General features: G+C 41.3%; 1 protein-coding gene across 2 annotated transcripts; it reads right to left on the bottom strand.

Annotated features, from left to right (window-relative positions):
• Window positions 1-120: 120 nt before the first annotated feature.
• Window positions 121-12,547, bottom strand: dcun1d3 (defective in cullin neddylation 1 domain containing 3). 2 transcript variants are annotated; one of them, XM_038991297.1, is made up of 4 exons: window positions 12,023-12,547; window positions 10,545-10,630; window positions 9,480-10,047; window positions 121-2,494 (listed from the first exon to the last, which is right to left on the bottom strand). In XM_038991297.1, exons 3-4 carry the CDS (start codon window positions 9,935-9,937, stop codon window positions 1,942-1,944), a joined length of 1,011 nt encoding a protein of 336 aa, XP_038847225.1. In that variant the 5' UTR covers window positions 9,938-10,047; window positions 10,545-10,630; window positions 12,023-12,547; the 3' UTR covers window positions 121-1,941. The 2 variants fall into 2 exon arrangements, with proteins under 2 accessions (XP_038847225.1, XP_038847226.1); XM_038991298.1 differs by having other exon boundaries at window positions 12,228-12,547.
• Window positions 12,548-16,150: the final 3,603 nt, after the last annotated feature.

Here is a 16,150-nt window from a genome sequence, read left to right as displayed (position 1 = left end):
TTTGTCAGATCAGATGCCTGAGTCGTGTTCAAATGTCCTCAAAAGCCATACTGCAAACCCTCCATCAGAACAGGACAATGACACCACCAAAACAAAATGAAACTCCCCATATGCATTTCGTGGTCCACTGTCAAAAGTTGGAACATGATTTTATTTATTATAAATCAATGCATTTTATATAAAAAGGGCAAAGGAAAATGTAAACCTCACAAGGGCACCCCCTGACCACACCGGACTCAGTTGCAGACACTCAATGAGCCAAAACACCTGGTTAACAATGATCCACTGTCACCAAAAGCCTGGGCTCTGTTCCATTATAATTCAACTGTTGTGAATGGTTTAGAAGCTGCAGACATGAATGAGAGCATTACAAGCATGGTGACTAGGAGGGCCATTGTGTTTTGTGCACTTAACACAACAGTCACTAGCAGCCGACACACATTCTTGACATGCCCACAAAACTAGAGTCAATAGCTGTCCAATGGTGTAAGATTGTAGCAAACTTGGTAAGGTCTTAGCTTATTCTAACTAACAACAGAGTCCCCAAAGCAAGGGTGTCAAACTCATTCCCTGGAGGGCCTAGTGCTGTGGGTTTTTGTTTTTTCCTTTCAATTAAGACCTAGACAACCAGGTGAGGGTTGTTCTTTACTAATTTGTGACCTCGATTCAATCAATCAAGTACAAGAGAGTAGCGAAAACCCATAGATACTCGGCCCTCCATGGAAGGACGGGGGGGGGGTAGGGACAAAAGCTTTGTAATGACCTAACACAACAGTCCTGAATGTAGCCCAGGTACAGTCACCTTCTGTCCTGTTCACAGATCTGAAATAACTACATATGTGCAAGCTATAACTTCAGGTAGAAGTCCACTGAATGGCTTGGTGGGGTGGTGACCAATACCATATTGCTTACATGTGTTCAGTCCTTTGGGATCTGTGAACACTAAAGGGACAGGGGCTAGGGACCAACATGGAACCAAGCCCTGGTAGTTAGAATAAGCTAAAGACACTACCACGGTCTAGAGCACTCAACTTTTTCATAAATTACACTGCAGAAGAGAGGAAAAAAAAGGGCGTGATTATTTTCAAAGAAATCAACTTGAAATTTAAAGGACTTATTGATATATAGCTTCAACAATTTTTTTTATTTAGATAAATAGAATAAAAATAGTAACAAGGTATTTTCACTGTCACTTCACTTCAATTTTTACTTTAGGACATTATGCACACTCGAGTACGACCACGTCTTGAACAAATCTTGGTTGGCCATCACAACTACAGGCAATAGATAAGCCAAGAATATAACCCTTTAAATAGTCCACATTTCAAAATGAAAGCCAATTCATCCACACTCAAATGTTGTTCCAAAATAAAACAATTGCAATCAAGTTGATTTCACTGACCCCATAAAGATAAAGCGCAGTCTCTGGTAATAAGGAGTTATTTGAGGACAAATAGATTGTCCCAATTTCCCTTCTTAATGCAATATGAGGATTTAATAAGCCTTACGTCTTTGGGTGATAGGTCCAGTCACCAGTGTTTCCAGGTCAATGCGAGCTGGAAAATGAGACTTAGGAACTGGTATGGCTTTCTGGCACCTGGTTTTTAAAGCAACCCTATATACTGAGCTTTCTTTGTGAGTTGGGAAAGATTAAAATGGACCACATGTCCAAATTATTTTTCAAAAAAAGACATTAAAAGACAAATAAAACAAATAACTTAAACAGAAGTGCTTAAAAACAATACAGTTCTTAGAGCCCTTTCAATAACCAGAAATAAAGCAGGGTGCAAGGGAACCCTGTCCCACCGCAACAGAAAAGGAGCGAGAGGAATAATGGTAATGTTAATACTAATTTGTCATCCATTGATTCACAGATGTACAGTTCACTTATAGGTCAGAACCCACCAACCCCGACCTTCCTTCCTTCCCAGAATTCCATAGTCAGTGGCCCACCCAGGTCTGTGAGCCCCATCCGCTCTCTGTTTCAAGTCCGTCTGTGCTGGAGGGAGAGCCCTCGGTCTCAGTGCATCCCCTCTCCTCCTCCTCTGCCCTCTTCAACTGCTCCTCCTGTGCCTCCTTTTTCCTGCGCTCCATCTCCCACTCCACAAAGGTGTCGAAGAGGCTGGGCCAGGCCTCGTCCTCGCTGTAGTTGCTCAGGTCCGGCCCGATGGCCTGTGTGAAGTTGAGGAACATGTTCCAGGTGTCCCGCGAGATGCCCCGCACGCCCGACGGGTTCTCACCGAGGAAGTCCAGCCAGTGCTCAAGGATATCCGGCGTGTCCTGCGTGAAGACCAGGCGCCACAGAGCGATGGCGATGTCGCGCTGAAGCGAGCGCTGGCCCTCCTCGGCATCCAGGCCGAACTGGAAAGTGAAGCGGTACAGGTCCTTGAAGCTCTCCTCGCCCTGCGCCTCCAGCAGCATGCAGGTGAACCGGGAGCAGATGCCCTCCAGACTGTCCGCCTGGATCGCCCTGCATCCGTCCACAAACTCCTTCCTACAGACAGGAGGGGAGAAACAGGGCTGCATTATAGAACGCAACATAATATCAACCTTTGACTCAGGGCAATGAGCCATAGGGAGCAAAACCTGTCAGTTTCTTACATTTTTGGCAACAAAGACAACTTGGGCAATTTAAGTAGTTAGAAGGTAAAAGTTTCCCAACTAAGCTAACTCCGATAAACATCACATGGGCCTCAACATAAAGTCAGGTAAAGTAAAAACAGAAATAACTGTGCCTTTTAAAGTCTCTGATAAAAGAGAAGCACACTTTAGAGCACAGGGAGAGAAAGGGCAAGAAGCCCCCTTGATGAGAATGGCGCTGGAATGTATAGCGGCCGTTTTACGGGCCCCTGCTCACCCCGGGCCAGGCCTGAATCCCCGACATGCGGAAGAGAAAGAGACGGGCGATTTAGAGGCCGACGTGCGTGCACCCTAATGAAATTATGGCGGTGAGTGAATAAGCCTCCTCTACGCTCTGTTCTACTGGCGAATGTACAATCACAGGAGAACAAACTGGATGAGCTACGATCGAGACTATCCTATCAACAGGGCCGGAAGAATTGTAATATCCTGTGCTTCAAGGAAACTTGGCTGAACAAGGGCATGGATAATATTCTTGCTGGTTTTTCTATGCATCGGCAGGACAGAACAGCAGCGTCGGGTAAGCTCAAGGGGGGGGCGGGGGGGTGTCTCTGTTAACTACAGCCGGTGCGCGATCTCTAATATTATGGAAGTCTCGAGGTTCTGCTCACCTGAGTTAAAATACATAATTAGCTGTAGACTATACTATTTATCAAGTGAGTTTTCATCTATCTTTCGAGGCTGTCTATTTACCACCACAAACTGATGCTAGCACTAAGACCGCACTCAACGAGCGTACAGGGCTTTAAGCAAACAAGAAAATACTCACCCAGGTGGCGCTCCTAGAGCCCAGTAATTTTAATGCAGGAAAAGTGAAATCGGTCTTACCTCATTTCTACCAGCATGTCACCTGTGTAACCAGAGGCAAAAAAAACTCTAGATCACCTTTACTCCACACACAGAGCTGCATACAAAGCTCTCTCTTACTGTTTTTTAGGCAAATCTGACCCTAACTCTATCCTCCTGACTCTTGCATACAAGCAAAAACTCAAACAGGAAGTACCAGTGACGCGCTCAATACGGAAGTGGTCCAATGAAGCGGATGCTAAACTACAGGACTGTTTCACTATTGGGTCATTCTCATGAAATCCTTAAAATACCATGGCAGTAATGATTTTAAATATAAAACATGTAATTTAGTAATATAACAAAATATCATAAAGATAAGTGTTCTCTGCCTTGCACAAAGAGTAATTTCAACATAGGAATTAATTATTTTTGTATTTTATTGCATTTTCGGCTAAAATTCTCATTACCGCAACGCGTCCAGCTCTGTCGGAATGTATGTTATGTTGTAATTTAAACAGAGTAAAATGAAAATATTCTGAAAAAAATAAATGGATGTTCTACTAGATGTTTTCAAATGACAGAAAAATTATTAACTGAATATTCATGTTAAATAATGAAAAAAATATTGGAAAAATTAAGTGTCCATGACTGATGTTATCATCCTCCGCAACATTTTTGAAGGACTGTTTATACACACACAGAGAGAATTTTAAATAAAGTTTGATTTTGAATGAAGCAACACATCTGCCAGTACCTTCAAGATGGCTACCAGGTACGTAGATCTCTTTATATTTCTCCAGTTAAAAGTTAAACATTCTCTTGGCAGACTGCGTACACGACAGTATTGATTATCATTACCGATACAGGTAGTTTTCCACATTTAGAAAAACGTTAGATTTAACATTTTCAATGAAAATATACTTCATTAATGTCTAATTATGTACATTGAGTAAAAATTTGCTTAGTCATCATGTCTCTCTATTGTTAGCAAAACATGCTAAGGTTCCTCATCCTTCAGAACACCATTCTCACTTAATGCTGCAATTTAAGGCCAGTTGCAGTAGAGAGAACTTCTGTTGTTTCAGTAATGAGAATTTAATCATACAGACTATATATTTTTTTAAATATAATGAACTATTAATTTGAATATTATTTACTAACTGTTGATATTTTGCTTAACCTCTCTTGGGCACGTGAGATGGTAGCATCCCACCACTTCAACAGCCAGTGAAACTGCTGGGCGCCAAATTCAAATACAGAAATACTCATTATAAAAATTCAGAAAACAAAACATATTTTACATAGGTTTAAAGATTAACTTCTTGTGAATCCAACCACGGTGTCAGATTTAAAAAATGCTTTACGGCGAAAGCATACATTACGATTATGAGAACATAGCCCACAAGACAAATCATTACAAACAGTAGCCAGCCAGATAGAACAGTTACACAATTTAGAAATAGAGATAAAATTAATCGCTTACCTCTGATGATATTCATATGGTTGCACTCAGCAGACATTCATTTACTCAATAAATGTTCCTCTTGTTCGATAAAGTCTCTTTATACCCCAAAACCTCCGTTTTGTTCGCGCGTTTTCTTCAGTAATCCACAGGCTCAAACGCAGTCAAAACAGGAAGACAAAAAAAATCCAAATTGTATCCGTAAAGTTCATAGAAACATGTCAAACGATGTTTATATTCAAACCTCAGGTTGTTTTTAGCCTAAATAATCGATACTATTTCAACCGGACAATAACGTTGTCAATATAAAATGTAAACAAGAAACGCACTCTCGGTTGTGCGCAAGAAAAAGCTCCGTGAAACTTTAGGGTCCACTCATTCAGACTGCTCTTACTTCCTCATTTTTCAGAATAAAAAATAAATCTAATAATAAATAAATCTTTAGCGAAGGCTGACAAGATTTAGAGAAAAAGTTTACACCAACCCAGAACTGTTGGAAGAGTACAGAAGGAAGGAGAGAGAGGTTAGGGGTTGGAGAGGTTACAGCAAGCATAATTAGCATATATATAGTCTATAGGAAGCCTATGCCCTCATACAGTGTCTATAGGAAGTCAATACGCTACAGTGTTAGGAAGTCTACACTTGCGCATGCACGCACACATCCACGAGCGCGCTCACACACAAAATCAGTAAGCCGTTTATACTATAGGATGTCCACACACAGTCTAAGTGTAAGCCATTCAGTCCCTACTATAGGATGTGTATACACACACACACACACTGTAAGCCATTCAGTCCGTACTGTAGCACACACACAGTCAGTAAGTTATTCAGTCTCTACTATAGGATGACGTGTCCATAACAGTAAGATTTTTCCCATGTTTTGAGACATGCTCATTTCATGTCATGCTTCCTTTTCATTTCCAGATATCAAAAACGAAAGCAAAATTGTAAAATCAAGAAAACTGAAGATCTGACAAAGAAGCAACATGAAAAGAAGAAAAAAAAGTGTCGGGATAACTGAAAAAAGGTATTAAGAGAAGAAAGAAACAGCTAAAAGCTGTTTTGGACATAACACCATCAAGCCAGGAAGATGATACACTTCAACAAGAAGTTGTTCAAAATCCTCAAGACACAGCCTCCCCAAGAGAACAGACTTTCTCACATCAGCAGATAAATAAAATGTCCCTGCCGTCAACTCAACACCTAAAAGAAGAGAGACATCTCTACAGACACCAGGACCAATGACGACATCTACCCCAAAGGAATCACCCAAAAAGAGGAACAGAAGAAAGAAATCACTATCAAAATGGAGGTCAAAGTTGCGCTACACAGAAGAGAAGCTGCTGGAGAGGACCAAAGAGATGGTCAACCTAAAGAAAAGACTTGAGATGATGGCCAAGAGGAAGCAGGTAATTGTCAACATGGAAGGCAGAGAGGTCCAGAAGAAAACTACAGAGAGGTCATCAGAGAACATTACCCAATAACAGCCAGAGAAGACTAATGCGCAAACTTGTCAGCCGCTTCCCTTCATCAAGATGAAGTCCACTGTAATAAATGGGAAATCCAGAGAAATTCTGAAAAATGGCCAGATATTTCGTAAGAGAGCCTTAACGGACACTATGGCACATCTTCATAGAAGATTTCTGTCTGAGAACCCAAGGCACAACCTTTCCAAGGCTCAATTCTTTAAACTTAAGCCATTTTGGATTGGCCAGCGAAGAGTCACAGACAGAGAAACATTGCTTGCAAAACGCATGAAAACTTTGGCTTGAAGATAAAGGAGCTGCACCAGCTTGGGGTCATAGAAACATCATCCCCAAGGGACACTGTACAGGCCAGTGTGTGTAGTGACGATATCATGTGCTGTTCTAATGTTTTTGTATGTGTTGTTTTTATGTGTTCTCTGTTTTTAGCCTATGTATGTTATGTACTGTTGAAGCACTGCAAAATTAAATTGATTGAACTTGAAACCATTATTGAGCCAATATTATCTCATTTATCTTCTACATTAAATTTTATGTTTTTAACCATACCTCAGTCTTAGTATACTTATTATCATTACCGAAATCATCAACCTTATTTCCGAAACATATGTATCATTACCGCAACAGGTGTTCATTTTATGTTAATTTAATGAAAGGAAAAATAGTAGTTTGCTTTTAAATGCAGGCTTGCCACTCAGTCTTGCCACATAATTTTGAAAATATGTCAGGTTTAAATGAAATATCAAAAATATTAGGTTGTAGATTGCAGAAAGTGTTGCGGTAATGAGAGAAATCAGTCAAAATCAAATAAAAATGTTAATTAAAAAAAATATATTATTTCAGAGTTAAGTAACTGTGCATGACTTAATAATCCATTAAAAAAAATCTGAAAATGTATTAACTTTACCAATGGTCTTGGTTTTCAGACCATTGCGGTAATGAGATTTTTAAGGACTTGTTTTGGAAAATATGTTTAAAAAGGTCTTAAATTGTCAGTAAATGTTTTTAAACACTTCAAATGCCTAACAAGGACATTTGTTGATGCAAGTCTTTTTTAAAGATTTCATGTTTGAAATCTTTGAAACCAAGATTTCGTGAGAATCACCCTATTACAGTCTGGAATATGTTCCGGGACTCATCCGATGGCATTGAGGAGTTTACCACATCAGTCACAAGCTTCATTAATGAGTGCATCGAAGACTTTGTCCCAAAAGTGACCGTACGTACATACCCCAACCAGAAGCCATGGATTACAGGCAACATCCACACTAAGCTAACAGCTAGAGCTGCCACTTTCAAGGAGAGAGACACTAACCCGGATGCTTATAAGAATTTCCGCTACGCCCTACGACGAACCATCAAACAGGCAAAGCGTCAATACAGGACTAAGATTGAATCACGCTCTCCGTAGCCAACCTTTAAACAGGCTAACATTCACAAGGCCGCGGGATTACCAGGGCACTTTGTCAGAGCATGCGATGACCAGCTGGCAAATTTCTTCACTGACATTTTCAACCTCTCCCTGACCCAGTCCGTAATACCTACATGTTTCAAGCAGACCACCATCGTCCCTGTGCCCAGAAGCTGATCGTGGACTACAGGAAACAAAGGGCTAAGCACGCCCCCATTCACATTGACGGGGCTGTAGTGGAGCGGGTCGAGAGTCCAAAGACACCAACACATTTGTGAAGAGAGCACAACAATGCCTCTTCCCCCTCAGGAGGCTGAAAAGATTTGGCATTGTCCCTCAGATCCTGAAAAAAAGTTCTAGAGCTACATATTGAGAGCATCTTGACTGGCTGCATCACCGCTTTTCATGGCAACTGCTTAGCATCCAACCGCAAGGCGCTACAGAGGTTAGTGCGTACGGCCAAGTATATCATTGGGGCCGAGGTCCCTGCCATCCAGGACCTCTATACCAGGCGGTGTCAGAGGATGGACCTAAAATTTGTCAAAGACTCCAGCCACCCAAGTCATAGACTGCTCTCTGCTACCGCACGGCAAGCAGTACTGATGCACCAAGTCTGGAACCAACAGGACCCTTAACATCTTTTACCCCCAAGCCATAAGACTGGTAAATAGTTTAATAGTTAGCCTGGTTATCGGCATTGACCCTTTTTGCACTAACTCTTGACTCATCACATACACTGCTGCTACTCTTTACTATCTGTCACTTTATTCCTAGTTATACGTACATATCTATCTCAATTACTTCGTACCCCTGCACGTCGACTTGGTACTGGTACCCCTTGTATATAGCCATGTTATCATTGTGTTTCTATTATTTCTCTATCTTCTTTCTCTCTGCATTGTTGGGAAGGGCCTGTAAATGAGCATTTCACTGTTAGTCCACACCTGTTGTTTACGAAGCATGTGACGAATAACATTGGATTTGACTAACTTAACCACATCCTGTCACATTGTTCTGCTGTCACTTCAGCATGAGTCCCTGGCCAGATATGTACCCTAATATACATTGCTTTTCCACCCCCTTTTATACAGCAGACATGAAATCAGACTTGGTGTGAACAGCAAAGCAACAGTAAACCTTTCAAGTTTCTGGCTCTAGGTAGCTCAGATGAGAACATTCGTTAATAGGTCAAATGATGGTAATAGGTACAATCTTCAGACTAGGTACAAGATTACATGAAAATTGAGAATACAAAATCATCTGAGCAATAGACAATCAGAGAAAGACACTCTGTCTAATCCCTACTCATTACAGAGTGCAGTGTCAGAGCCTGATTCGATTTTCTGTGTGCCCCCTACCTGTCAGCTAGCAAGTGAGCTGCAGAGTTGCTAAAAGCTGAGAGTAGTGGGGGTGGGGTGGCCAGCCAGACCAATGTTAAATGAAACACTGCACAGTGAGAGGGGAAGCTAGCCTAAAATATACAGTGCAGGGCAGCAGTAGCCATTTTAGAAATTGAATCAGCCATGCTAATCAATATTACAGGCTAATATGGTCTCTTTTGGACCAATAAATGACTTGAGGAATCTTCTCAGAACATGTTGTTTTCTGAATATCAGGCTAAAACACATTGATGAAGCATCATCTGTCTCATCCTTACTCCTTCCGATCTCATCCCCAACCCGTCTCTCACCTTGTAAACTTGCACATGGTGGCCGCCTGGAACTTCCAGGCGAGGACCAGCACGCGGAACTCGGCGGGGTCCACGCACAGGTCGTTGCAGAACCTCTCCATGCCCTCCTCCAAGATGTCATCCTCATGCGGGTCCTTGTAGCAGCAGAAGAGCTCCTCGATGCGCAGCAAGGACGGCCCCTCCCTATCCGCCACCGAGCGGTCCTCCTTCCTCAGGTCCCCCAGCATGGCCGACGCAGGGATCACTGTGGTCTCCACGGTAACCTCCATGGCGGTCTTGGTGCCGTTGAACATGTGCTCACTGGAGGCCTTTCTGCACACAGTGCCAGGCTCCTCTTTGTGCCCTCCTCCCCCGCCGCCGCCTTTCTTGTGGTGGGACTTGGACCCCTGCTCCTTGTCGCCACTCTTGCTGCCGAGCGAGGACGATGGGTTCTTACACTTGGTGACGCACTGGCCCATGTCTCTCTCTCTGGTCCTCTCGGTCTGTCCTCCCCTCCTTCAGGCCCCGTCTGCCCCACCAAGACGCCTCTGCTCTGGCCTGGTGAGACGTCTCAACATGCCCTTGGGCCCTGGACCAGAGGAGGAGTCAAGCACAGTCACACAGGGTCAACAACAACAGTGACAATGAGTCACTGAATCAACAAACCCGTTAGTCACAAAGGGTCAAAAGCCACAACACTGAGGTAATAATTACTAGAGAAGACAACTGCTAAAATAAGAAAATCATATGAAGACCATACAAGTAGGATACATCACCAATGGAAAAGGGTGAAGTGTCTGGCAGTTTTAAGCCTGGCCCAGTTACCATAGAAGCTTTGAAGCTGGTACTGTACCATGTAGAGGAGGGTTCATATCAAACTAGAGGGCTGAATAACTACTTATAGAGAAGAGCCTAATACAGCATGGGTTACCATATAACTGACTAAAATCACAAGATACAACCACCAAATAAAACACTAAAATTTAAATGTAAGTTGTCTGGATCATACATACTACTAGCCTGCACAATACGCTACTTGCTCAGTGATAGCTAAGAAATGGGTTGGTTCTGATAATAAGTACTTACAGACACTTCCTCAGAATGGCTTTATCACTCTTGATGAAGGTGTCATCTTTTTCTGCTCCATCGTGGTGACCTTAACATCAGCAATGCTGAAAGACACACAGCATCTTGTCACCATAAGCATAATGTGATACAGGTGTGTCGTTCGCCCACATGTAGATTCAGTGTATGAACTTGCTGTGAATTTGTAATTTCAGATTGAGAAAGCAGTCATTTACTACATGCATTTCCACAGCAGGGTAGCCTTGTGTCAAGGATTAACTTATTTTAATTGAAAACAGCCAGCGTTGTAAAGCACTTAAGTAAAAATACTTGAAAGTACTACTTTAGTTTTTTGGGTATCTGGCCTCTGACCTGGCGGACTCACTAAACACATGCTTCATTTGTAAATTCTGTTTGAGTGTTGGAGCATGTCCCTGGCTATTGGTAAATTAAAAAAAATCTAAGTAATGGTGCCACCTGGTTTGCTTAATATGAGGAATTTGAAAAGAAAGGTATACTTTTACTTTTGAAACGTAAGTATATTTTAGCAATTACATTTACTTATGATACTTAAGTATGTTTAAAACCAAATAGTTTTACTCAAGAAGTATTTTACTGGCCGACTTTCACTTTTGAGTCATTTTCTATTAATTAAGGTACCTTTACTCAAGTATGCCATTTAGGTACTTTTTTCACCACTGAAAGCAGGAAACTATAGAGATAAATATGCCTAGCCCTTTCCTTTGTTAGAGACCTTTTAATTACATAGGCCTACATTTGAAATATTCTGTTACTCAATGAGGAATTCATGATGGCTTCCAGCTGTTGCAAGATTCATAAGCCAAATACTGTACTACCATTCTTGTTCAACTAGTTGGTGTTTTATTTTGTGCCCGTCTTTCATGATTTGATTAAACACTTAGCAACAAGCGAAAAGCCCCTGGTCACATTTATTGAAACTATTCATGAGGAATGAAACTTCCGTGGACATGTACAGGCAAAACACCTCCTGGAAAGCCTGCAGTGCTTTCAAACACGTTCACCTCATTCTAATATGATATACTTTATTGTTGTAGTTAGCTGACTAGGAACACATCGGCATGTATGTACTGTGGGGAATATCTAGCTATTTAACTATTTAGTTAGCAACCCATTTATCAAAATAACACTGCCAACAATTATCTTTAAACTTGGTAACTAGCCCAGCTGTGCAGTTCTAGTTTGCATCTGAACGTTGGCTAACATACCTGTTTCTTTGTTTGACCAGCTAACATGGTAACCTAATCAACTTGACTGTCTAACAACTACAGCAGCTAAGTTCCCTGTTAATAATATAGCCTCGTTTGTGGCTGGTTACACTTCGCCATCATCATACTTAGCTACCGACTGGCTAGCTAGCACGTCATCATGTAGCTAGCTAGTTATCTGTAAAGTTAGCAATCTAGTATGCCATAAAAATATAAACTATTTTAGAACACATACAGGATAAGTAACGTTACCTCTTAAAAATAGTTGATTGTCGAGAAAATCACGTACGCCACTCCAATAACATCAGTAAAACAAATAGCGAACTTAGGACACAACGACACAATCAGCCCCACTTAGCTAAAAAGCTAGCCAGCTAAGCTAATGCTAGTAGGAAGCTAGTCAGCACCATAAACAAAAACGAGCGTTTAAGTTGGCTTTTGTCTGATAAGAACGCACCTGGTTTGCAAACAACCGCCCTAGACGACTGTCTTTTACTTTAATTGACTAGTAAAAAAAAAAGTCGGATGAACCAGTACGAAAGGCTTATAGTTTCTTTGTGTTTCCCTTTTAGTCATTGAGTGGATTTTCCCTGCATCACTTCCTCCCAACAGAGCACCAGTTAGACAGCTAGCAACTATACCATCCACTGATCTGTATGGATAAGGTCCCCTGTTTAGATTTAGTTCAAAATTGTAGTAGCTGGCAACCTGACTAATACAGCTAAAATCCAACGAACATGAATTAACATAATATTTGGTGAAATCGTCTTTGGGGTTGGGCTTTGAAAAGTGAATGAAAAATTGACTATTTAATTGTTTCGCAGCGACTTTGCAACACTAATTGCTGCGAACACACCTCTCAAATACGTCAATTTAATCGTCATTTCGATGCGACATGTTGTCAAAAAGCTAACAGCACAGCAGGTAGGTCAAGTAATAATTGCCATATAATACTACTATTCGATAAGTCAGCATGGTGTTATTGCAATGTAAACATACAGCGTTAGATATTCCTACCCTAGACTTTCGTATTAAATGAACGATAAGCGTGTCATAAACAGGTACTTTGTCTTGTTACCCTGCTAGCTCACGTTAGCCCATATTCATAGGTGTGACGCAAAGACCCCATTATGCCGCGTTCAAATCAACTGGGAATTCGGAAAAATACGAGGTAAATCATCACGTCATTGAACTTCAAGTCGGAATGTCGGAGTTCTAGAAAGATGGATGACTGTTCAAATCGATTTTTTCCAGTCGGGACCTCGTATTTTCCAGATGTTTTGAACGCACTGAAGTTGGACATTTCGGAGTTCCGAGCTCCCAGTTGTTTTGAACATGGCATTAGATAACTAACTCAGCTATATATGCCGCGTTCAAAACAACTAGTAATTCGAAAATCTCTGACTTAAGTGCGTTCAAGACAATTAGGAATTTGGGAAAATAAAAGCGTCTATTTGGAAAATAATTTAACGGTCATCCAACTAGGAATTCCAAGTTGGAAACTCTGGCGTCTTTCTAGAGCTCCGGCCTGAAGATCACTATCACTAAGTCAATATTTGACCTAATTTTATTCAAAATTCCTAGAAAAGTACACTTTTCAACATTAATCAGCTCATTATAAATCTAATTTTATTGGTCACATACACATGGTTAGCAGATGTTATTGCGAGTGTAGCGAAATGCTTGTGCTTCTAGTTCCGACAGTGCAGCAATATCTAACAAGTAATCTAACAATTCCACAACAACTACCTAATACACACAAATCTAAGTAAAGGGATGGAATAGGAATATATAAATATATGGATGAGCAATGACCTAGTGGCATAGGCAAGATGGGATAAAATACAGTATATACATGTGAGATGAGTAATGCAAGATATGTAAACATTATTAAAGTGACTAGTGATCCATTTATTAAAGAGGCCAATGATTTCAAGTCTGTATGTAGGCAGCAGCCTCTCTGTGTTAGTGATGGCTGTTTAACAGTCTGATGGCCTTGAGATAGAAGCTATTTTTCAGGTCCCAGCTTTGATGCACCTGTACTGACCTCGCCTTCTGGATGGTAGTGGGGTGAACAGGCAGTGGCTCGGGTGGTTGTTGTCCTTGATGATCTTTTTGGCCTTCCTGTGACAACGAGTGCTGTAGGTGTCCTGGAGAGCAGGTCGTTTGCCCCCGGTGATGCGCTGTGCAGACCGCACCACCCTCTGGAAAGCCCTGCGGTTGGGGACGGTGCAGTTGCCGTACCAGGCGATGATGTAGCCCGACAGGATGCTCTCAATTGTGCATCTGTAAAAGTTTGTGGGGGTTTTAGGTGACAAGCCACATTTCTTCAGCCTCCTGAGTTGAATGGTGCTTTCAAGACAACTGGGAACTCTGAAAAATACCAGGTCAAATCATGACGTCAGTGATCTTCAGGTCGGAAAGTCGGAGCTCTAGAAAGAGGCCAGAGTTCCCGAGTTGGAATTAATACTTGGATGACCATTCAAACCGATTTTTCATAGTCGGAGCTTGTTTTTTTCAGAGTTCCCAGTTGTCTTGAACACACTGAAGTCGGAGATTCCGAGTTCCCGGCTGTTTTGAACGCTGTATAATTTTAGTCTACATAAGACAGCTTCTACATGTATTGCTTGCTGTTTGGGGTTTTAGTTTGGGATTCTGTATACGCACTTTGTGACATCTGCTGATGTTAAAAGCTCTTTATAAATAAACTTGATTGGATTTTTAACCAGTCACCGGGGAAGGGTCGTCACTAGTTCCCACAGCCACAAAAATCATAAACTCTACAATTTATCTTCTTAAAATGTGATCTTAAACCTAACTATAACCTTGACCACACTGCTAACCTTAAGCCTAACGCTAACCTTAAATTAAGACCAAAAAGCTCATTTTTGTTTTCATACATTTTTACGTTATAGCCTATGTTTAAGACGTGGATGTCGATTATGGCAGCCCCTGCACCTCTGATTCAGAAGGTTGGGTTAAATGCGGAAGACGCATTTCAGTTGAATGCATTAAGTTGTACAACTGACTAGGTATCCCCCTTTCCCTTTCCTTTCCCTGACTTTGTATTTGTGGAAACCAGTGAAGGGCTGTAGTTGTAGAAGAAGCAAGTAGCTATTTAGTCCACTGAGGTATAATTAAGCAGTAAGGCCAGAGGAGGTGTGGTATATGGCCTATATACCATGGCTAAGAGCTGTTCTTATGCGCAACACAGAGCGCCTGGATACAGCCCTTAGCCGTGGTATATTGGCCATACATCACAAACCCCCGAGGTGCCTTATTGCTATTATGAACTGGTTACCAACGGAATTAGAGTAGTAAAAATAAATGTTTTGTCATACCCGTGGCATACGGTTTGATATACCACGGCTGTCAGTTTTTATAAGAACTATCTAGTCTCTGCTATTATTACTAAATTTCAGATGTTATATCTCCACCTAGTGGTTTATTGAAACATGCATGTACATGTATTATTTACCCACATGTCCAGCACTAAACCTACCTCTGTTTAAGTAATCATTCAAAGCAATGTAATGGAATCTTTACTTTCACCAACTGCCGTATATATTCTAAATGTATATGTTTTCACTTATTCAATTATGTTTGATCACAGATTATATCAATTCAAACGGGGCCCCCAGTCTTTTGCCGTACTCTGGATCCTTTGGTTGAGTCTGGTGTTAATTATATAGGGCAAGTTACTCCTTGCATATATTTTTTCTATTCCCTGCTTTGTATTGTTTTTAGACCAAATGACGACAGCCACAAGTAATCCGGTCCTGTCACTGTATATTAGGGTATTTCGGATCACCTGGGGCGCAGTCCACACTCCCACAAGACACTGTGAGCGACAGAAGGTACATTGTCCAGGAGGCCCAGACCCTCTTCAGACAGGACCAACAGGTAAAGACAGACCCTATGTTTGTCTGTGTAGTTCGGTATCATCTTTATCTGTTTGATTAATCTGTTGCTCTGTGTATCCCTTTCAGTTGACAGATCAGGAATCAATAAAGAAGTGCTTAGCAGAATGTGAGGCAAGGATAGAAATTAGTGAGTGTCAAGAAAAGCCTGGTTGACATTTTCAAATTCTTTCATTTAGTAATAATCTCTGGACATATCAGACACGTTTTAGAGTTCACACTTAAATGCTTTGGTGTGAGAATCTGAGCGATGTTTTTCCCCACTAAGTTTCGCAGGTCTTTATTACAGGAATCCCTATCCAAGACTTGTAAGTGACAGACATCTAAACCAGAAGAAATGTTTATATATCTCAGGCAATAGTGTGAATTCACTATTATTTAATGTAATGGTTTTATTTCGGTTCCATACCCTTCGTTGCAGATCTACCTGCTTATAATGGGACTGGCAACCCAGAAAGGC

Source organism: Salvelinus namaycush, chromosome 4, assembly GCF_016432855.1.
Source record: "Salvelinus namaycush isolate Seneca chromosome 4, SaNama_1.0, whole genome shotgun sequence".
In the NCBI taxonomy this organism is placed as follows: domain Eukaryota; kingdom Metazoa; phylum Chordata; class Actinopteri; order Salmoniformes; family Salmonidae; genus Salvelinus; species Salvelinus namaycush.
This window is presented reverse-complemented; position numbering and strand designations above follow the sequence as displayed.

Bases quoted from the DNA above. Each gene is read 5' to 3' on its own strand.
- dcun1d3 (XM_038991297.1), bottom strand. From the start codon at position 9,937: ATGGGCCAGTGCGTCACCAAGTGTAAGAACCCATCGTCCTCGCTCGGC. The intron at 2,495-9,479 runs GTGAGAGACGGG...TCCTGTCTGTAG, and splicing joins ACCATGTGCAAGTTTACAAG to GAAGGAGTTTGTGGACGGAT.